This window comes from Boeremia exigua (genome assembly GCF_020726555.1).
Source record: "Boeremia exigua strain MPI-SDFR-AT-0100 chromosome Unknown C7974scaffold_7, whole genome shotgun sequence".
Taxonomy (NCBI): Eukaryota; Fungi; Ascomycota; class Dothideomycetes; order Pleosporales; family Didymellaceae; genus Boeremia; species Boeremia exigua.
Window position 1 is genome coordinate 769,926 of NW_025763524.1, and position 21,275 is coordinate 791,200.

The following is a 21,275-nucleotide window of genomic DNA, read 5'->3' on the forward strand; positions in this document are numbered from 1 at the left end:
TGGGCAAGCTAGCACCCATTCAGCGCCAATGACGTATGTTTTGAGGTATCTTGTTTGGAAAACATCAACATCGCAGATGAGAACCCCTTACATCCACTGATCATGGCAGCCGAAAACAAGCAGGAGCCAGAGAAGTCTGAGCACAAGGGCGTGTCCGATGAGGATGCGCAAAAGGAGTCTTCTAAAGTCGCGAAACAAGCGGCCGAAGCCCACGACAAAGCTACCGAGCTTTTGCACGCAGCGGCCGCTGCGGGTGACCCAGAAGAACGCCAGAAGCTCATGGAACAAGCTCTTGAACAACAAATCCAATCGAAATCCCTTGGAAAGACAGCCAAATACCTGCAATCAGGCACCTTTCAGGGCATGGCCGTCGGTGCAGGCCTTGGTATTGCTCCAGGAGCTTCATTAGGTGCCATAACAGGAACTTTGGTCGGTGGCGTTACCTCGACGGCTTTAGGGGGATTGGGTGCCGGCATTGGCGCCGCGACGGGTGCGCTACATGGGCCTTTTTGGGACATGCAAAAGGGAGCTGGCAAGGGGATTCAAAAGATAACAGGACTTTTACCGGGGTGGAAGGCTACTGAAAGCCAGAAGAAGCAACTTGAGAAGATGGTCGGTCAAATCAATGAACAAGATGCACCTAGCAAGGACGAGCTGGACAGTTGGAGCGTTAGTGACGACCAGAAAGAGGCCTTCGGAAAGTTACAGTCGAAACTGCCGTCAATGCCTGCTACACGAGATGAGTCTTCAGAAAAAGAAGGGAAGGGGGATGATCTGTCGAAACAATCGAACCCTGAAGGCTCTGTTCCGGCGCAGTCTGAAGACTCGTCTCCAAGCGATCAGCAAGATACCAATAGGATAGATCAGAAAACGGACCCGAAGGAAGCTGTCGACGCGCAATCGAAGGATTTGCATACTGGAAAAGAGGGCCGCAAGAAGCCACGCAAACTGCAGAGCGGCTCAAACAACGAAAGTGCGCCCGCTGCGCACTCCAATAATTCCCGGAAACAACCACGAAAACTTGAGAAGAGGTCAGCTTGAGAGTAGTCGAGTTAGCTGTGCATGGTGGCTTGACACATTATCAATTGCAAAGCGTTTCACTCTGGCTTTCCACTTTCACCTCTAAAAGATCTTTCACTTGGCTGTAAAACTCAATGACATATCCCTGAGAATCTCAAAACTGGTTCGCTCACATTGCACCACCTAAACTTTTACGCACTTGGACCACCATGAATTTCGAGGTGTCGTCCGGGATATCAATATCCAACATCGGGAATGCAGAACTCCGATCTGTCTATGGTGACATGCATGCACATCGAGATGCACAGATGATGGCCGAACATGTCGCATCCCTTCATACACACCATATCATCGACGATGCTATGGCCGCAGAGCTCTTGAAGCCAGTCGTTCAGCATCGAAATTACACCAAGCAATATCTCGGAACGCACCCAGACTACACTGGTTTCCAACCCGAGATGACCACTGTCGCCACCGCACATCGACATCAGAAGCAGCGAGACATGGAGATGAAGAAGTTTGTCAAAGATTTCAAGGCTGGCAGGATCGATGAGGACGGGAACCCCATTTCCCAAGACGATGTCATTGACACTGTTGATAGCGATGGCGATAGCGATGATTCGGAACTGACGGACATTTCTGAGCTCGAGGCCCGTCTGGAAGATCCAGCACTCATACAAATGCCCACACGTCGCCGCATACCGTCTCTTTCAACTCCAGCACCACCGCAACCATCACGAAAGTCGTCGGTTCGGAAGCAGGCATTTAGGGTGGATCGACTACAGCCCCTGCATGATGGCGAGGACTATTCGCAATACAAGTACTTCGCACTCCTTGCTGTCTGCCGCGATCGACAGATCTTTAGCGGTATCGGTAACACACAGGAAGTTCGCAATCGCCTGATCCAAGACGATATCAACATCCAACAAGGTCTACCTCGTGATACTGCGGAGTGGAAAGCCACCACTCGAAAAGGCTTCAAGCATGGAGTGCCGGATGCGCTCAAGCGCGGCACGAAGAATGAGAAGAAGTGAATAGGTTTTGATGTTCACTAAGTGCATGAAGTCCTTGGACTCAAGAAAAAGCTTAGGAATAAGTCGATGCTATTATGCAGTCACGAGTTTGACTTGGGTATAACTCTACTCTATCGTTCACGCTACAATAACTTGGAATGGAACACAACCTTACGCGACCTTACTCATTCTTGCTCGCTTGTGTGGGTGTGCCTCCTCGTCAACTCTTTCTCCAATTCCTGCCTCTCTTCAATTGTCAAATCGCTCTGCGCCTTGCCGATCTTGACGCCCAAGAACATAAGAATCAAGCCAGCGGCAGATAGCGCAGTTGCAAGCCAGAATGCAATCTTGTAGCTCTCTCGCGGTCCTCGGTCTTCTGTCTGGCTGACTGCCAAGTCTGCGAAACTCAGAAAAACAGCAATACCGAGAAACAGCAGACTGTTCATGAAGGCACCTGCTAAGCCCTGCCGGTTCTTGGGCATCGACGTTGTCAAAAAGATATTGCTGACGTTGTATGTAATATCGATGCCAAGAGTGGCACAGATCATCGACGGGAACACGTACGCCCAGTAGTTGAAGTGAACCGGTACGATGGCGAATAACAGACTGCAGAGAATGTATGCAGTGCCGCTAATGAGGAGGAGGATACGACCTGGAAGCAAGTGGAGAACGAGACCACCAACAGTAACAAGAATAAGACCACCGACACACATAGGTGTGAACCAGGCGGCGGTCAAAAGGGGGCTGGCGCCAACAACTTCTTCAATATAGAAGGAAGCGTAGAAAAGGAAGATACCGAAAGTGCCGTACTGAAAGAACAGGGCTGTCGCAAGCCACTTCATACCCTTGACGTGAAACATATCGCCGGGTAGTAGAGGCTGTTCGGCTACCCACCCCTCGATGTAGATGAATGCGCCGAGGAAGATCCAGCCGAGAATGAATGTGGCCGGGATGTAAGGCGTAGCCCATCCCTGCGGCGCATGGCTTCCGTCTGTGAGGGCAAAGATGACTAGAATGAGGCCTGGAACCACGGTGACCAGACCCCACCAGTCCATCTTGACATCTTTTCCGTGCTTGTCCTCGGGCCTATTTGGAACGCAAAAGTATGCCACGACACCAACAAGGGCAAGGATGATAGCCCCGATCCAGAAGAACCACGACCATGTCGTGAATTGTGCGGAGACACCAGCGAAGAAAATGCCAGTGAAGAAGCCAACGGGGGCAAAGGCGCCGTAGAGACTGAATACTAGATTTTTCCGTGGTCCAGGTCGGTACTATGACATGTCAGTGTACGAACTTCTGCAAAGTCAAGAGATATAGGCTCACAATGCTACCCAAAAGCATGATTCCAGAAGGAAGGAAAGCTGCAGGGCCAAATCCTTGAAGTGCTCGACAAAAGATGAGCATGATGTAGTTTTGGCTAAATCCTGCGATGACTGTCCATACGAGGAGCCATACAAACCCGCTGACGAAAACAATGTACCCGCCGTACATGTCAGCCAACCGACCTGCTGGTAGAAGGAACGCGCCTGTGACCAGAGAGAAGACGCTGGCAGGCCATGTTTCCGCTTGTTTGGGGATGTTGAGCGTCGGAGTCAACGAGGGCAGAAGGATGTTGAAGCCCGAAATGAGATACTCAGCGACAAACATCGATCCTAGTAAGGCAACGCAGAAACCAAGTTCCATCCATATTGAAGTGAACACAGCTGGCCGCTCTCGTCCAAGTCGCTCGATCTCTGATGGGCTGTATCCCCCCCGCGATTGAGGGAGGCCATCTTCGACCTCCTTTGGAGGAGGCATGACCGAAGAGTCGCACTGGGGCGAGGGAGAATTACTAGACATCGAAAATCGATACAGCTAAAAGCAATTCGGCGTGATGAGGATTTTCGAGCAATGTAGTATGGTGCAATGAAAGAAGCCGAAAAAGGCGTGATAGGCAGTTACCGAGATTGTCGCTGTAAACTTAATACTCCTACAGAGGAGTCAGGGGACCAAGTGCCATATGGTCTCCAACAGAACCTCTTTCTATATCATGACAGTCCGTCGCCATGACGGCTGCAATATGACTGGATGTCAACGTGACTGACATCTTGGCTGAGAAATCCATCAAGAGAAGCCGCTGGGTTCGAATGCGTCTGTGACGTCTGTGCCGATGCTAGTGACGAGGTGGACCAAGAGATGCAAGAGATGAAACTTGGCTTCCTGTTCAAGCTAGCACCCCCTGAATTGGGAGAACGATTGTCCAAAGCTAGGAGAGTTGCAAACAAGCCAAACGCGCAGGAGGCGGGTCTTTGTCAGCAAATGGAGAGCTCTGAATGGTGGATGTGCCGAGGAGAGCGAGTCCGGCCGATACAGCCCGCCGTAGGGACGCGCACCGGCAACATTTCGGTAGCGGACTTCGTGGCCAGCAACAACTCTGGGGATCTTTAGTCAGGCTACACGACAACCGTCAGTAGCCCCGAGATCATCTGCGTCTTCCCTAAGCATCCACAATCCACCAAGGTCAATACTCGACAGACCTTGCATGGAGCTTGTCCAATGAGCTCAACACTGCTCAACCTCCCCACAAAAGCCTGCCACAACTGTCGTAGACGTCGCTGGAAATGCGACCGCTCTTCACCGGTCTGCCACAAATGTCTTTCATCTGGTACCGAATGCCTGGGTTACGGGAAGCTCTTTGTGTGGAATCGCGGGGTTGCGAGTCGCGGGAAGATGATGGGAAAGTCATATGAGGAACGAGCCCTGAAAGAGGAAGCCAAGCCTCACGATGCGCCTGCCATCACATGGGAGTCTGATCTTGTTGTTGCACACACACAACAAAGTTCGTCGGAGCCCGCGGCCGGTGCGGCAGCCGAAGATGTACAGCATGGATCCGCTCACGGACCGGGAGCCGAGGACGGGACCGAGATGGTCCTTCACCGACCCTTAGTTGACCCACTGGTTAACGATCTAGACCGCCACTCGCGCTACTACCTCTACCATTTCGCGACGCAATTGTGTGAAGACATGGTAGTCTACGACATGCCGGGACAGAACCCTATTCGCGATCTCATACCCGCGACCTCTGCGTATCCATTACTGCTGCAGATCATCGTTGCCAATTCAGCCTTTCATGTCTTCAACATATCGCGCAACCCAATGGGCCAGTCAGCCTATCAAGCGCAGCAAAGCTCGTGTCTTGTCGCATATTACCAAGCAGTGAGCCGGTTCGGCGGGCCACTGCAGTCTTCGTATCGAGATGCGTTGACTGCAAAGACTAACGCACTCTCCCTGCTAGCAAAAGACGTTGCTTCTGTCAATCCCTCGAACATTGATCTGGTCTTGGTAACCATCTTACTCTTCGTCAATTACACTCTCGTGGAGTCTGGCAAAGACAAATGGAAGGTCCACGTCGATGGCGCATTGTCTTTGATCAAGTTGCTGGGAGAGCCGTCATACATACAGCGACCGATGAGTAGACTGCGGCTGACCATTCTTTCCGACCTCTTGGTATTCTATGTCTTGGGATCTACACTGTCTTTCTCCACGATGTCGAAATTTGTACCAGACACTATTGATCTGGATCCAATCTTACGTTACGCAGAGACTAACAACTACCTGTCGATGCCATCACCTCTCCTTCGCATCATGCTCGAATCCTTTGAGCTACCCGACTCTCGCGACGGATCTTCAGGAAACCTCAGAGACAACATCCAGAAGCAGGTAGGTGTACTCTTGCAACGAGCGCTCAGTTTCGATCCCATCGCATGGTCATGCGACTTTGAGCCTGCTTCACCTTTCGAGGATCTCAAACAACGCGTACGCATTGCTTCTGCGCACCGCTCTGCTGTTTGTATCTACCTTGCTCGCGTACTACCTTGTACGCATCCCCTCCTAGACCCTTCCAGCGATACGGCAATCGTCAACTTGATAGCTCTCGCCAACGACGTCGTTCACCATATCTCACATCTCAAACCCGGTGACGCAGTCTTCAAGTGCATATGTTGGCCTTTGTTCTTGGCTGGCGCTGAGTCTGAGGACCCCGGGCAACGCGAGTGGATCATGAACACGTTGGATACGCTGTACAGTGAGATGTATTGGGGCTACCTACACACAGTCAAAAGAGTCCTAGAGACCATCTGGTTATGTAAGGATCGAGCAGGTTCGGGTGCAGACAACTGTTGGGTCGATGAAGTGAAGGAACTTGGTGGTGATGTTCTCATTGCGTGAGCTTGGCTTTCATCTTGGCTGGTCCTGGCGGCTATCCTGGGCTTGAACATCCACGTCGTACTGTTACAGCGCCAGTCTTCTTGCCGGCCATCGATTACAATATATCGTTGATCACTGCACGACACGGAATACTGGAGTGTTCCACCCCCGCAGTGCTGCGACTAGGTTGTATACCGCACTGAAGAGTTGCCAACAAGCAATTGTTCTACATCGACGGAATCGGGAAGAGTCCTGTAGAGACTGTCACAGAGATCAGCTTGGTCCGCTCGCTAGCAATCGTTTTGTTATTGCCAACTCAGATCGAACGGGACGAAGGTTATTTGCGCAGTCAGGGTTCCACGTGCGTGGCTTACCTGAATCTCTCCCGAGGTCTTGGTGGTGGGGTTGTCTTAGACTTGACTTACTGGACAAGTCCTCATCGCAAAACTCGACACTCAACCAACTCGCAAAGATCGTCAGTCTCCTATTGACCTATTGAAGCTCGGACTTATATTCCAGCTCCATATTTGTGCATTGGAGCCCGTGCGTCACGGCGATCGCTGCCGCCTTGACAGGGCTAGCTCCAGGTACACATGCGCCTGCAATGCATAACATATTGTCAAGGCTTGTGCTAGGCTTCATGAGTGTGAGCGCATACTGTTGGATACCAAAACGGGATCCCTCAATTTTCCGATTGCACCAAGCTCCAATCGTCGGAGAGGCCATCTCAGGTGTGAAACGACACCACGTCGCAGGGCAGGTACCCCTAAAAATAGCGCTAAGGTATGCCATGCGATTTTCATAATCCATACCCACTTTCTTTTGACAGCCTGCTATTCGATTCTGTTGGTTGTTTCGACTGTTCCTGAGTAAATGAACGGATGGTTGGCAGGTACGGTGCCTTAGGCCTCGAAATTATGGAGAAAGCGCAACGGCGCGTAGCTGTCGCTATGTACAGTACAAGATGTCGCGCCACAAGTTCATCCACAAGATCGTCGAGGTTCCTTTCCTCTCACACTCATTTCTGAGCGGTACTGAGCTGTCCTATATCCATAATACTCATAACCGTTCATTGTCAATCGCTATTTGTATCGAGGAAGGATTTACCTCGCCAGCATCATCATGTATACTTCCATTCTTTTACAATCGCTGCTTTTCAGTGTACCCTTCATTCCTAACACGGCTGCACAAAGTCTCTACGACTCCGTCACTGATCCGACAAAACGGGCAGAATTTGCCCTCTCGACGCTACAAATTTGGTACGATGCCGGAACGGGCCTTTGGGACACAACAGGGTGGTGGAATAGTGCCAACGTTATGACGATGATCGCAAATCTCGCAAAAAACGACCCGAACAACGCACAGCTGCAGAACCTTGCGACAAGAGTATTCGCAAACACGCTGCTGCAAGCGCCCGCCAAGAACCCACAGCCAGGTGTTGAGAACGAGGCGAACAGGAGAAGAGACGTTGACCCTGGGAATGGCACTTTCGTACTGTTCAATGAGACCGGTACGGAATCAGGGTACTTCAAAAGCCTTAACCCAGGGGGCAATCACGAGCCAATTACGACATTCCCCCCCGATTGGGACGCCGATGATGGTCAATATGTCGACATACAAAGCTTGCCCAGCTTTGCATCGGAATCAAAGGATGAGGCAACTCAAGTCGCCCTAGCCACGACACCAAACCCTGAAGACTGGCTCGATGGCTTCTACGACGATGATCTGTGGTGGGCGTTGGCGTGGATTGGTGCCTACGACGTCACACAGAAGATCGAATATCTCCAACTGGCGGAGGGCATATTCGGTCAAGTCACCAAAGCTTGGCCGACGCGCTGCGGCAATGGCGGCATCTTCTGGAGCTGGAAGAAGGATTACATGAATGCCATCGCCAATGAGCTGTTTTTGTCAACAGCAGCACATCTGGCGAACCGTGCTGAGAATAAGGATACCTATGTCGAATGGGCGGAATTGACGCTCACTTGGTTCTTGAATAGCGGGATGATCAACGAGCAAGGCACCATCAACGACGGATTGACTGAAGGGTGCAAGAACAACGGTTATGTAAGTACTACACAACCAGTCTCTATTGCTAGCGGAATCTGTGTGAGCGTGTCTAACAAGGTTCAGAACACATGGTCCTACAATCAAGGCGTCATTCTCGGTGGCTTAGTCGAGCTCAACAAGGCCACGCCTAACGACACCTACCTCCCCCTCGCCACCAAGATAGCCAAAGCCGCCATTGCCGAGCTCTCAGACGACAACGGCGTCATCCATGATGGTTGCGAGCCCAATTGCGGTGGTGATGGTAACCAGTTCAAGGGTGTCTTCATGCGCAATTTGCAGCTTCTCCATGAAGCGGCGCCAGACGATGCGTTTGCGGATTCGATCCGGACGAATGCCGATAGTATCTGGAAGAACAACAGGGACGAAGAGCAGGGAAACACGCTCAGTGTGGTATGGTCTGGTCCGTTTGTTAGTCCGGCGAACGCGAGTACACATTCGAGTGCAATGGATGCACTTGTTGCCGCTATGACACTGTAATGTTTGGATATGAGGCCAGGGAGGAGCTGGACAGGGCACGAAGTAACGAATGCATTAAAGCGGGCGTTTGGTCATAGTGGTCTGTAGAAACTTTATTACCCATAGGATCTGTGCATTTCCAATTTCCACTGTCCGATGTGCATCTACGCATTCTGTCCCAGCCATTTGATAGGGATGACTCCAGCTCCATTCAAAAAGTCCGTCTTTCCTACCGGCACGCCCTTGCTCCTCAGAATATCGTACATGGTTGTAACATGGAACCAGAAGTTCGGGTGCGCTTGTTGCAAAACGTAGTTGAATGCAGTCAGTCGAACCTCGGCGGGACCATTCGGCGCATTCCTCGCCATGAGAAGCACAACCTCTTCATCTTCTCTACCCTCAAAGGCATCAGGTCCGATGCTCTCGACATACTCCAGCGTCTTCTGAATGCGCTCTAGAAGCTCGGGAAAGGTCTTCTGCACATCGGGATTGCTGATGGTGGGGGCTGACGGGCTGCAGCGCTCCACGATAAACTTTGCACTGTCGGTGAACCGGTACACCTGGAAGCAGAGATCGCCCATGTCGGAGTGCAAACGTGCAGTCAGATAGTCGTTGGAATCAATGCCGTTGGCTTTGGCATGTGCTTCGCCTTTGCGGAGCACGGCAGCTGCATTCTGGAGGCCGAGGATGATTGGCGTCAAGGCGACTGCGTGAAGAGACTTGGGAGCCATGTTGCTGTCGAAATTGGCTTTTGGAAATGTAATGGGTGTTTTGTGTGAGTTTTGTAAAGATGTGTGAACTGCTCGTTAATTGTTGTAGCTGAGAGTGGGCGTGTACGGCTGATTTATACGACGCTCTTCAGCCCCGAAACTATAATAGGGAGGGAAATGGAAGGTAGTCTGTTGCCTGATCTGCCACACACATGTCCCATGAATCGGTCATCGACGGGCATAGAAGGTAACGGGGCTCCGAAAATGAACTTCGTTGTTAGTAAGCCAGATGGGATTCCGAAAGCCGAATCCCTGAGCTGGAAGTCCGTTCCGAAGGTAGTTTAGTGTAGGTAGGTTACAGTAGCCAACCGGAGTCGGTGTATCCAATACACCGCGTTAACACGAGCTATGTACACAGTAAGGTCAATGTTGGTTTACATGCCAAGGCACGTTGTTGTTTGAAGATTAGATACAGTCTCGTGATTAGTGAACAATTATTAATTTCTTGAGGATTCGGTCCGAAAAAGTGTACTCATGCCTCCTTCAGCTATCAATGTGTAAAGAGCATCAATCTCTTGCGCGTAAAGACGATTGGTGTTGTATCTTTGGACTGTGCCCTTCAGTCCCATTACAAAAGGCTTCTCTCGCGTAGCAAAAAGAATGTAGCGCTCCTCGAGCTGGCCATGGATATCTGCTACATCGTTTGCTTTGATTACTTGGGGCCAGATTTCCTTTATCAAATTTCTCTGTATCGATTTATCTTCCGTATAGTATTGTGCATGCAGCTCTATAATTGCTGCAGGCATTTCCTTGCCAGTGCCGACAAGCATGCAGGCACGCACTCTCGGATGGGCTGCTATTAGTCGCTCGTGTAGTATCGGGTTGAATTTGCAGCCATTCTTGAACACGATTATGTCGTCCTTACGACCCTCATGCTTCCAGTGATGTGGCTTCGTAGGGTGCTGAGAATACAGATCGCGCATGGGATATTCCGTCAGATGAGGATTAGCTCCGAATACTGCTTGGAAATCTGCGCATTCCGGGTTCCGAACGTAGACGAGCTCGAAAAGATTGGCGACGGGTCGCATCTCTATGCCGTTCCAGATGGGGTTTATGCAAACATAAGACCAGTCTTCGGGGTCGGTGACATGCTGTACCACACCGACAGTCTCAGTCGATGCCATCAGGGTCACTATTTGAACATATCGGGAGACAATATCCCCGGCATGTTGGGACAGAGACCCTGCACAGTATCAGTAAGACTCATAGCAGGATAGGGGACGTTGTATACCTCCAATGTAAGCGATGTTCCTCAGTCCTCGAAGTCTGACTAGAACATCTGGCTTCTCTGCGAACGCTTCCAGCGTTGAGGGCACGCAAGTCATTGCATCGATGTCCCCATATTGTAGCATCTCGACCATGGTCTCCGCGGTAGCTTGCTCGGGGGGGCCAAGAACAACAGTGACATTGTTATAGCATGTGTCTGAGATGCCAGAACCGATCCCTGAGCTCGAGGAGATTGGCAAAGCGACGTAGTTGCGACGTCTGGCGTCGAACAGATCAGCCCATACAGTAGGCCTCCCGTCTAAGGGATCCACGAGATGGTGTCGGTCCGTCGTGGCGGTAGACCAGTGCGAACACGTTACTGGGGCAGGTAGTCCGGTAGAGCCTGACGTGTGTATGACGAAGCATGGTTCATGCTTTGATTGCTCGTATGTCTTACGGTACGGGAAGGGTTCGCATGATGAGTTGTCCAGGAGAGCAGCTAGTTCCGGTACTTGAAAGGATGCGAGCCGATTTCGTTCGAGGATGCCTGATACAGGGAATCCAGCCGTATGTAGTAGGATCTTACAGTTGGTCTGCTCAATGAGGTTTGTATGACCCACAAGGCTGTTTCGATGAGAGCTGAAAAGGGTCTATCTTGTGTCAATATGCTCCTAGGGAAACGCGCTCGCTGTTCGAAAGAACATATCGTACCTTGTGGCCTGTCTTCACACTGTGAGAGCACGTCAGTTTAATTCAACAAGGTGGGGGTTGGTTTAGGCAGGAGCTTACGCGGCAACGAGCACTATGAATGCTCTGATATCTGGATATCCCATGTACATGATCGTGTCGAACTCAGTGCTGACGCCCACTCTTCTTTGGATAAAGTGTGCCATCTTGTCGATGGCATTGGCAAACTAGAACTGTCAGTACTGCTCGATCAGAGGCATTTCATACGTACGCATCTCCAGCTGACATCCTGGAAACCCTCGCTCAAAGTAGCATAGCAGATAGGAAATGAGAAACATATTTTCTCTGGCTGGTGTCTTGCATTGTCATCGACAATACTCGGAATGAGTCGCCTTCCATATAGCTTTGCGTTCGCCGAGCTCAGTACTATATCCCAAAAGGCCATGAGCAACGGGAAGAGTGTTGGAAGCTGCCTTCTTCTTTGTTCAAGCCCGGAATCATCGAAGCGGAGGTGACAGGTCCAGGGCTGTGTGAAACAGCTCGACAGCACGTCGCTGGCAACTCCGTGTGCGCTGACTGGTTGGGTAACCAGGAGCCCAATCCTGGAGCGGGTACACTAAAGGATGTTAGGGGGCGCGCATGTCGCGCGCTCTAGATGGCCACACGGCGTCCTGATTTGCATGGCACCCTGCGAAATTCACAAGGTCCTAGTAGCGGCTGCTGCTGCTGAAGCAGCCCGTAGACCAATGAGCTCGTACCTTACAGGCGGCAAGACAGGAAATTGGGAATGTGTTGCTGACCGCGGTACAGCCAGCGGAGTTAAGGTCCGGTAGTGGCTCCTGCGCAGCTCCCAGGTGAACTCGGCAAACTTGCTTAAATCTCAACATGATTCAACTTCACGGATGATCACCGGATGGAGTGTTGTGCATGATTCCGCAAGCATTCTTGATCGGCGGCTGGTACCCAATTCTACCTCACGATTAACGAATCCTGCAATGCGTGATACTTAACCGAGCTAAAATCTCATCTCGGGTAAACACATAAGCTGAACACCACACCTGAAAACTAAATAATATCAACAGACTCTCTCTGATCGCTGCGACATTCCACGATGCAGAAGTCTTTCGGAAGGATATAGAATCAGAAGTGAGAGTCTTCTGTACGTTCTTCCCAACAATAATCAGGATGGGATTTTTTAACTTTACTTCATGGGGAGATTGGACATCCGTTGCGTATTGCGTGTCTAGATGTGCTGCTAGACAATGTGTCCACTCGTATAGCTGTCTGCAATTGGAGTACCGGGCTCGAAAATCGGCTTGACGGCACAGTTTAACTTTATCAACATCTCCGATCCTCTGTAGAGCAGACCATGAACCATGACCGATACGACTGTGCTGCCATTTGTGGTACGACTTGTGAGGCGCGTGGCGCGTAGACCATGAACCTTTCGGGCTGCAATACCTCCTGCATAAGCTAAAGATCCGCGAGGCCAGGCAAGGAATCTGCACTTCAGCTACTTACAACATCCATATTCCAAGACAGTCTGCACTGACTACGGCGTCCCTCGTGTTCTTCAACCTTTGCAACTGTGTAAATCTACATCCTAGCCCAAGTCGCTCGGTCTGTATCCAGAGTGTAGGTATGTAAAAGCTCGCTCAGTTTTGGGTGCCTGAACATCTGATCAGACCCTCTCAGTTGACTCTGACTGAACGACATTGGATGCGTTTCGACAGTCAGCTGGTGGCATCAGTTCCTTCTCCGCCCTTCTGTCACTCGCTGCGGGGTACGGCATCTCCTAGCTGGATGCAGATGTCCACGAATTCGAATACTTGACCTCAGACCACTCTGTACTTGGCACAGGGAAGGAAGGATCGTTCAGTCCTTCTGTATGGATCGGTATTGTTTCGTAAAACGAGGATGGGTTCATAAACGATCTGCTCCACCATTTAGAGTGGTTTTTCAAGCGGCAGCGGGGTCGGTAATATTCGCGATTGGATCAGCTTGACTTCACCTCAGATCTGATGACATAGATCGGAAGGAACCGGCCTCTTTGAAAGACTGCTAACGGTAATCTGAATTCTGCGCTTTTATCACATCCGATTCGAGGTCACGGTACTAGTATATGACCCTTGATTTCAGATGTAGAAGTCAAACCCGACAAGATGACAATTGGCTGCCGCGCATCGCCGCAGTCCCAATCTATACCGCCTGCTTCTTCCAATCGCACAACACGTTTTTCATCTTCGCTGGGTAAACACCGGATTGTTAGTGAAGGCTAGTACATCTGAGGCATGTAAGCGGTTGCGGAGTCGGCAACAAGCAAATATTGGATGGTAAAGAGGCCGGCCAAAGGTCCGTGGCGGCTACCACGGAGCTCGTTTTGGCCCGTCTATCAATGAATATGTGGCTGTTGCTAGATCTGTTCCGTAATTTGTCTCAGGAAGCAAGCATCCGCAGGAGCTGCTTGGGCACCCTAGTAAAGATGCTGCCTAACTGGAGGCCAAAAATTAGCCTTCTCGTACGCCTAAGTACCGAGGCCTTCCCTTATCTAAGATCCTCGAGCTATGATGTGGCTTTTTTTGGTATCCTGCATACCCCAACGTCCAAGTGTCAAAAAAGAAGATTTCCGGAGAACGGGTGATCAAGCTTCGGCAAGATCATGTTGATATATTATAGTCGTTGGCGATTTGTGCAGACCCCTACAACCATGGAACAGATTACACGATATAGGTACGTACCATGGTAGTAAGCTGCAAATCATCCTATGATTGGTCAATTCCCACGTTGTTGCCCTGCAGGACAGCTTACCAGACTTCTGTAGCCAGTCAGAGGCCTTTACTACCTATAGGTACATCTCTGCTCCATGGTTGAGGGGGTCTGCACATTCTTTCAAGCACCGATAGCAAGCATGAACCTTGAATGTTAGCAATTGGAGCAAACCATAAATTCCGTATCTGCTCGCATCTGTATATGCCCTTCTATTACACAACCGAGATTCTTCCTGGAGCGACCTATGTATTCTGTCTTCATAATATACATTTATCTCTACAACGGTGGGTATCGTAAGCATATCCCGTACATTGAGGTCTCTATAGGCTCTACGCAGCCCGCCGGTAGGCGAGTGAGCGTCTGAATAGTCTCATGTTCTGACTCACTCCAGCCTCATGGATGTCACAATTCGTCTCTCGGGAGCATGGTCTCACAGAAGCTACAAGCTGCGCATCTACAACTAACATCATAGAAGTATGAGCTATAAATACTGCGTTTGCAGCGAATACACCACACTATACTGCAATCGCTTGGGTGGCTCTGACTGTCTGAACGAGACACAGGGCTGACAAATTCTTCTCTGCAATCTCATTCATCGTCTACATCCGAAAGAGTTGCAAATTGTGATGGCTCGCATTGGTGCTTGCCATTTGCAATTCAAAGACAAAAGTCGAGAACCAAAAGTCAGCAGACTACTTAGGTACCTAGGTACGTACGCCAGATACGTCTACAGATCGTCGCAGGAGCGAAACGTACCACGTATCGACATCCTTCAATACATGCCCGGTACTTCCGATGCTCTCGCAGCTCATATTTCCACCAATCTCTTCTTAGCCAGTGGGTTCAATTGGGGTTGTTGTAGCCTTGAGACGTGTCGCAGGCTCGTCCGAGTTGCCTTTTGGCAGTTTTGAAGGATCGCACTTCTTTGGCACGGCCAATGATCTTCCAAATCTACGACCGCATATCTCCGCCTAGGCGCAGCTGTACCAATAAGGAAGCCTTGTCTTGAAGTCACTGATCCTTCGTTTCCTGCTTTGCAGCTACGTCGGTGGCAACTCGGCCATTCTTGGGTGCTTGTAGTGCTGTACGTACACACCTAGAGAAAGTCAGTCATCCGAAAAGCTGAAGGAGGTGAGTAGTCTGACGTATATGCCATCTTCTGATAGAGGGTAGGATTTCAACTTGCCTCTAGCAGGCACAGATATTTAGCAAGTCTGTGGTGCATGATGGAGACGCGTAGTAGGTCTTCGCCTACTCGGATGAAGCGGCTCTGAACTACAGTGGATCTTCAGTCCTACGAGTCGTTGTCCCCGTTGTCCCAAATCTTTCCAGACTAGACATCACAGGCAAAATGTCAGTTTTCCAGGTCGCTGTCACCTTTTGAGGTTCATGTTGCTTGCAATCTCCGCGTTGAACTATATGCACAAGGCGGAGAAGGTGTTAGAAGTTGCACTTGCAAGCCTTGATCGGTGTCGTCAAGACCCAACATCTTACCTTGTTGGAAACCCTGAAGCAGCTCCTGACTGTCGTCGTCCAGATTCGTCGAACGAGTTGTGATGACATTCCATCTCGACTGACAGGGAAGTCACTTGCCCTCCGACATTCCAGACCCATATATCCTGCAAACACGAGTAATGCGATCATACAAAGCTACGCGAAACCTTACATTGAGCCTTGCGCGGCAGCTTATCGACGTCATACCCTTAACCTATGCTAGAGAGCAGCCTACAACTTCTATACGGAAGAGACTTCTTCTCCTGTGTATCCTCTCGTCTAATCTTAACACACTCGGTTTGTGCTCCAGCAATATCAGCCCCTTCATGGAAAAAGGTCGAGATCCGGCACATTCAGGACCCGATGATAGAATCGGCGACTCGCAAGGAACGCCACGACTAACGAAAGGCGTCGTGGCCATTGAAACGATAGTAGCAAACACGACCTAGTCAAAGGAACACCGTATCATGAGAGGGATGGAAGGTCTTTAGCGGACCACATCATCAGAACAAAAGACAGAGTGGAGATGCCGTAGGCGCCGCGTGTACTATGATTCTGGAATGGAGGATGCTCGTCGTGGCAACGAGCACTTCCATCAAGTAGTAGCCGAGAGCATACTGCAGGAGCTGGTGGAGACGCTGCAGCTAGTGGAAAGCCAACCTGATGGTGACTATTGGTTCGGCAACATAGTTAAAGCAGGTACGAGCATTAGGCTTCAAATGATAGGAGGGAAGGTCATGCGTGGACCCTTCATCGTGGCGTGGCGAGCAAGCTAGAGGCTTATTGCAGGATCTGGCGCAGCAATTTCTCCGCAGCGACATGATTTGGCTGGGCCTCAAGGACCGCATGAACGCCCACAAGTCATCAAAGCTGGCGGATTCGAATATGGTACTCCAGTCCACCCACAATCCGCAGTGGCATCCGCATGCGGCTGACGGCAGGGCGAGAACAGCCCAGCAATGGAACGGCAGCAGTTCGCAGCGGCCTGGTCACGGCCAGCGAAGAGTCTGCCGGCCCAGAGAACTCGCCCTGCTAGCACGAAAACGTCGATATGCAGGGTCCGGTTAGGCGCCTCCCCGGCAGCGGTTCACCTGGGCCAGGGCGGCGCTGGAGTCGCCCGAATACTCAGGCACTCCCCAGCCAGTTTCGGGGACTTGTTAATATCTTGACCGTGAATTCCCCACAGGCGGGTTCTGTCAGTACTACCTCGGTCGTCTATTTACATTACATTGCAGGGTTGCCTTTGAGCAGTCAGTCTACTACCGCCCAGCGCGCAACCGATAGGGTCGACAGGCAGGCACGGCCGCCGATCCGGCCCGTCGCAGGCAGTCGCAGTCGCAGTGCAGCTTCAGCGTGCGCTCTGCTGCCCTCCTCGTTCACAGGCCCGACATCATCAGCAACAGCAGCATCCGCTGCGCGCGTTCTCGCACAGCTTCCGTTCGCTGTGTGTTTGCGGCACGAGCGCTGCCAAACAGAGGGGCCTGGCTGCAGCCAATCGCCACGCCGGACTTTGACCTCGCGGCAGCTGAAACAAGAGCAAGGTGCAACCTGCGTCCATAACAACCACAGACTAGCCCCCTGTTGCACTCGCCAACGCCATCCCCGGGACACTGGGCACTGAGCACCTCAGCCTGACCGCCTGCAGCAAGACTATGCCGTTGCGCAGCTCGCCCCCATGACCGCCACACACTTCTCGTCCTCGCCAGCAGCGCAGGGCGATCCGCAGTACGACGAACTCCTCCAGCGCCTCGAAGCCATAGAACTGCGCTCTACCGCCCGCTCAGCACCAACAGCCCCGGCCCGACCCTCCAGCAGGAACTCACCCCAGCCCGGCCAGCAAGAGGACGACCAGGACGAGTCCCACTTCACCGCCGACCAGCCGTCCAGGGTCCCTTTGCACCGACTCTTCGAGCAGCCAGGCACACTCCCTGAAATCAGCGAAAGCATGGGCGAAGCCAACACACTCGCCCACCAGTCGAGCAACACCTCCGACGACAGCATGGCCTCACGCCGGCCCTCTACGCCTCGCTCGCAAACCGATCCTGCACCGGGCATCACTCCCACATATCAGACGAAGCCACGCAACCGGTCGCCCTACGCTCGCTCCCACATGCGTTCTCAGAGCGGCCACAGTGCACTCGCTCCCCCGATGACCAGAGCGCACTCGTTGCCCATTGTTATGCAGTCCATTCCAGGGCGCCAGCCGTCGATCAGCCGCCTCACACTCTCGCCCTCGCCCATGCCACTCGACCGCCCTTCGTCTCCCCTCCGCTCGCCCAAGCCGCGCAGTCCACGAACAGTCGAGCCGCGCCTATCAACCACAGGTATGCAGGAACGATACGGCTCTGGCATACGTCCAGCTTCTGTGGGTTCGTTCGAAGGAGCTCCCAGCGTCTGCGACATTGCGGAGGATGCAGAGCTTGAGCTCACGCCGCGCGCCACCAGCAGCAGCAGCATATCCAGCCTGTACAGCAGCGCTGGTTCATTGTCTAGGCGCAGGCGGCCAGCATCTCCCCTCTATAACGTCGCCATACCTTTTGGCGCACTCCCGACCAGCACCCCTTCTGCCAGCACACCAACCTCTACAGCATCCTCCCCCATGCTAGCGCCTTCCAAGTTCAACGAGCACTACCCGTCCTCCTTCGCCTCCTCGTCGGTCCCATCTACACCAACCTCGATGCGCTCTCGCAGTCCCTCCATCTCATCCCTCGAAACAATAGAAGACAGCCCTGATGCCGAGGATATGGCCCTCGAATCAGAACGCATTGCCCAGCTGAAGGCAGCAGCCGACCGCGAAGACGGTGGTGATCTTCGCCGATCTAGTCTGGATGTGCCTGAAGGTCGCGGCCGTGGCTTCAACTCTGGAAAGAGAGACGCTAGGAAGCGCTGGAGTGTCTGTGGAGGCGAAAGACGTGTAGACCTCTCGCTCGGCACAGTCTGGGAGGACTGAGGGCTGCAGACAGAGAGTCCAAGTTGCCCATGCGATTTTGTACTGCTCATACATTGCATAGTTGGAGGTTTTCTCATCACAGCATATTTGGCGTTCTGGTCTTGCTTAGCTAGGTGTTTTCTGCGTTCGTTTTCCCCAGGCGCATCAGCAGTCTCTCTTTCAGTCTTCAGCGCCTCTCACCCCCGAGACACATCTCAGGAGGATTCACGGACTCATGGACTCTTTGCACGCATCTGGTATGATACTTCCACGACAAATTATGTCGTTTCCAGCATGATACCCTCCTCGCTATGGAGCTCTGAATTTAATAGCAAGTACCACATAGGCCAGGTTTCGGTTCGTGTCCGCCTCGGCAATATAACACATTTGGCAAAACTCGGCGCGTTCTGCTCAGTTCACTTGATCGTGCAATGTCTTCATCGTTTTTGCCTTAGCCATTTCTGGCAATCATAACAGTTGTCTGAACTGACCAATGAGAATCGTGCGCGCTCTGACATCACATCCTTAAAGCTCCATCTAGTGGGGTCAATCGCGGTTGCCCCTCGACAGCAGAGTCGCCCAACAGAAAGGCTCACGTAAGACAAGGCATTGATATAAGAATTCGCCCCCGCACATCAACGCTGCAAGACGAATTGACTATCTTGTCTCCATACCTCACATCACCACTATCATCATGGCACCCATCAACTTCGGCATCATCGGCACAAGCTGGATCACGGACTCTTTCATTGAGTGTGCTCAAGCTACCGGCAAGTGGAATCTTGCTGCTGTCTATTCTCGCACAGAAGAGTCAGCAAAGAAATTCGCTGCGAAGTACGACAGCCAAAAAGTCGACCTGCACACCGATCTGAACAAGTTTGTCAACGACTCGAACCTGTCCGCCATCTACATTGCCAGCCCCAACATCTTTCACTATGAACAAGCTAAGCTCGCACTCAATGCAGGCAAGAACGTCGTTTTAGAAAAGCCATCGTGCAGCAGAGTCTCAGAACTCGATGATCTATTCAAGATCGCACGTGAGAAAGATGTCTTCCTCATCGAGGCCTTCCGTCACATCCAAGAAGCCAACTTTAAGACCCTGAAAAAAGCCATCAGTAACCTTGGCCCCATCTACGGTGCCTCGCTCACATACGCGCAATACTCCTCTCGCTACGAGAAGGTCCTGGCCGGAGAGACGCCAAACATCTTCAATCTGGAGATGGGTGGCGGCGCGCTTGTCGATCTGGGTGTATACTGCGTGTCAGCCGCTATTGATCTCTTCGGCGCCCCCAAAGACGCAAAGTACTGGCCCAACATTATCGCCACAGGCGCTGACGGTGGCGGCCGCCTCGTCCTGGACTATGGCAATTTCGTTGTGCATCTATGCCACAGCAAGACCTACAACAGCGACGCTCCGTCGGAAGTGTACGGCGAGAAGGGCACACTGATCGTCCCCACAATAACGGATATCGAGACGGTCACGCTGTGGGACCCGAAGACGAAGAAGAGGGAGCAGCTGGCGGGCCCGGAGACGAGGGTGAAGCTCAATCTGCAAGAGGAGGCTGAGGAGTTTGCGAGGGTCATCAATAACAGGGATCGGGATGCTGAGAAGCACTATGAGACTCTGTCGAGGGAGATTCTGAGGGTACTGGAGAAGGTTAGGAAGGACAATGGCCTGTTCTATCCCGGCGACAAATAAGGGGTGATTCGATTGTGTCTCATCTCAGCTGTGGCTTCTGTCTATCGACGCCCGACTTACACGGAATTTGAGTTCTTACATCTCTTCCGTCAGATGAATGAGAACTCGCTTCAAGATTCGCTGGTGCCACAACACGACCCTAACCTATCTGACGAAGTGACTCCGGAGCGCCGTTCATTTCAGAGCCTACTGAAATTCTCCAGCATATACTAACATGAATGTTGTCGTAGTTCGGTTCTATCGATCCCCCGAGACGTGTTGAGCCTGGCAGATAGCATCTCTAGTGACTTCTAGTGGGCTGCTACATGGACAAAGGACGAGGACAATGACACGACTACACCATCGGCGTTTGATGACGTACATTTCTGTCCAAAAAGTGGCAATCGTGTTCTTACACTGCCTGATACATCTACAACATGATTGGAGGAGAACAACTCGATTACAGTCGCGCTTGCCATACTCACAGTGTCAACCGCGTCTCGCACGCTTCACGAGGGGAATTTCAATATTTGCGTACTACAATCACTTCATACGCATGCGTAAATCTGATCGCAAGATAGATCTACAGGGCTGTAATGCTTCTCCGACAGTTATGACTGCATCACAGGCCTGGTGTATTAGCCGTCACCCTTCTCAGTGTCTCTGTTAGAGTTGCTCGGCACCGCCCTCTGTAAAATCCTTCAAAGACGTTCACCATCATCAGTGTAACATGCTCAGAGCTCTCGGCTCTGGTTCCGCGCCTGCTCAAAGCCCTGTGCAACATCGGCACCGCCCAAGTGACAGAACGTCTGCAAAAGCATCATGATCCCGGGTCGCGCCAAAGCAGGTGACGAAAACGGTCAGTGCCGAGCTGAAACGTGGAGCCTCGTGTAGACCTGCGTAAGCTGACGCATTGCCGGCGCTTCAACTGCTTTATGCATGTCATCTGCATCTGGACGTTCAGAGCGGGTCTGCATACTGCTGTACGACTTTCGAGT

General features: G+C 51.7%; 9 protein-coding genes across 9 annotated transcripts; 6 read left to right on the forward strand and 3 right to left on the reverse strand.

The window, feature by feature from the left end:
- Nucleotides 1-6: 6 nt before the first annotated feature.
- On the forward strand, nucleotides 7-1,135 carry C7974DRAFT_200669 (uncharacterized protein). The gene has a single exon (XM_046136760.1). The coding sequence runs from the start codon at nucleotides 103-105 to the stop codon at nucleotides 1,039-1,041; it is 939 nt and encodes a 312-aa protein (XP_045996170.1). The 5' UTR covers nucleotides 7-102; the 3' UTR covers nucleotides 1,042-1,135.
- C7974DRAFT_200658 (uncharacterized protein) lies at nucleotides 1,046-2,136 on the forward strand. The gene has a single exon (XM_046136759.1). The coding sequence runs from the start codon at nucleotides 1,230-1,232 to the stop codon at nucleotides 2,052-2,054; it is 825 nt and encodes a 274-aa protein (XP_045996171.1). The 5' UTR covers nucleotides 1,046-1,229; the 3' UTR covers nucleotides 2,055-2,136.
- An 82-nt stretch (nucleotides 2,137-2,218) lies between these two features.
- C7974DRAFT_312462 (major facilitator superfamily domain-containing protein) lies at nucleotides 2,219-3,833 on the reverse strand (the record flags this gene model as incomplete). The annotated part of the gene is made up of 2 exons (XM_046138367.1): nucleotides 2,219-3,307; nucleotides 3,360-3,833. The coding sequence occupies 2 exons, from the start codon at nucleotides 3,831-3,833 to the stop codon at nucleotides 2,219-2,221; spliced, it is 1,563 nt and encodes a 520-aa protein (XP_045996172.1).
- Nucleotides 3,834-4,211: 378 nt separating this feature from the next.
- On the forward strand, nucleotides 4,212-6,242 carry C7974DRAFT_376914 (fungal-specific transcription factor domain-containing protein; the record flags this gene model as incomplete). The annotated part of the gene is made up of 2 exons (XM_046140314.1): nucleotides 4,212-4,394; nucleotides 4,464-6,242. 2 exons carry the CDS (start codon nucleotides 4,212-4,214, stop codon nucleotides 6,240-6,242), a joined length of 1,962 nt encoding a protein of 653 aa, XP_045996173.1.
- Nucleotides 6,243-7,187: 945 nt separating this feature from the next.
- Nucleotides 7,188-8,833, forward strand: C7974DRAFT_455424 (glycosyl hydrolase family 76-domain-containing protein). Its single transcript, XM_046145966.1, has 2 exons — nucleotides 7,188-8,285; nucleotides 8,352-8,833. The coding sequence occupies exons 1-2, from the start codon at nucleotides 7,344-7,346 to the stop codon at nucleotides 8,763-8,765; spliced, it is 1,356 nt and encodes a 451-aa protein (XP_045996174.1). The 5' UTR covers nucleotides 7,188-7,343; the 3' UTR covers nucleotides 8,766-8,833.
- Nucleotides 8,834-8,846: 13 nt separating this feature from the next.
- C7974DRAFT_396016 (uncharacterized protein) lies at nucleotides 8,847-9,887 on the reverse strand. The gene has a single exon (XM_046142032.1). The coding sequence runs from the start codon at nucleotides 9,473-9,475 to the stop codon at nucleotides 8,909-8,911; it is 567 nt and encodes a 188-aa protein (XP_045996175.1). The 5' UTR covers nucleotides 9,476-9,887; the 3' UTR covers nucleotides 8,847-8,908.
- Nucleotides 9,888-9,923: 36 nt separating this feature from the next.
- On the reverse strand, nucleotides 9,924-12,252 carry C7974DRAFT_396017 (uncharacterized protein). Its single transcript, XM_046142033.1, has 5 exons — nucleotides 11,679-12,252; nucleotides 11,510-11,634; nucleotides 11,432-11,450; nucleotides 10,746-11,370; nucleotides 9,924-10,697 (listed from the first exon to the last, which is right to left on the reverse strand). Exons 1-5 carry the CDS (start codon nucleotides 11,850-11,852, stop codon nucleotides 9,952-9,954), a joined length of 1,689 nt encoding a protein of 562 aa, XP_045996176.1. The 5' UTR covers nucleotides 11,853-12,252; the 3' UTR covers nucleotides 9,924-9,951.
- A 5,093-nt stretch (nucleotides 12,253-17,345) lies between these two features.
- C7974DRAFT_376918 (uncharacterized protein) lies at nucleotides 17,346-18,620 on the forward strand (the record flags this gene model as incomplete). The annotated part of the gene is made up of 1 exon (XM_046140315.1): nucleotides 17,346-18,620. One exon carries the CDS (start codon nucleotides 17,346-17,348, stop codon nucleotides 18,618-18,620), a length of 1,275 nt encoding a protein of 424 aa, XP_045996177.1.
- A 538-nt stretch (nucleotides 18,621-19,158) lies between these two features.
- C7974DRAFT_200778 (uncharacterized protein) lies at nucleotides 19,159-20,461 on the forward strand. Its single transcript, XM_046136762.1, has one exon. The coding sequence runs from the start codon at nucleotides 19,294-19,296 to the stop codon at nucleotides 20,296-20,298; it is 1,005 nt and encodes a 334-aa protein (XP_045996178.1). The 5' UTR covers nucleotides 19,159-19,293; the 3' UTR covers nucleotides 20,299-20,461.
- The last annotated feature ends 814 nt before the right edge of the window (nucleotides 20,462-21,275 follow it).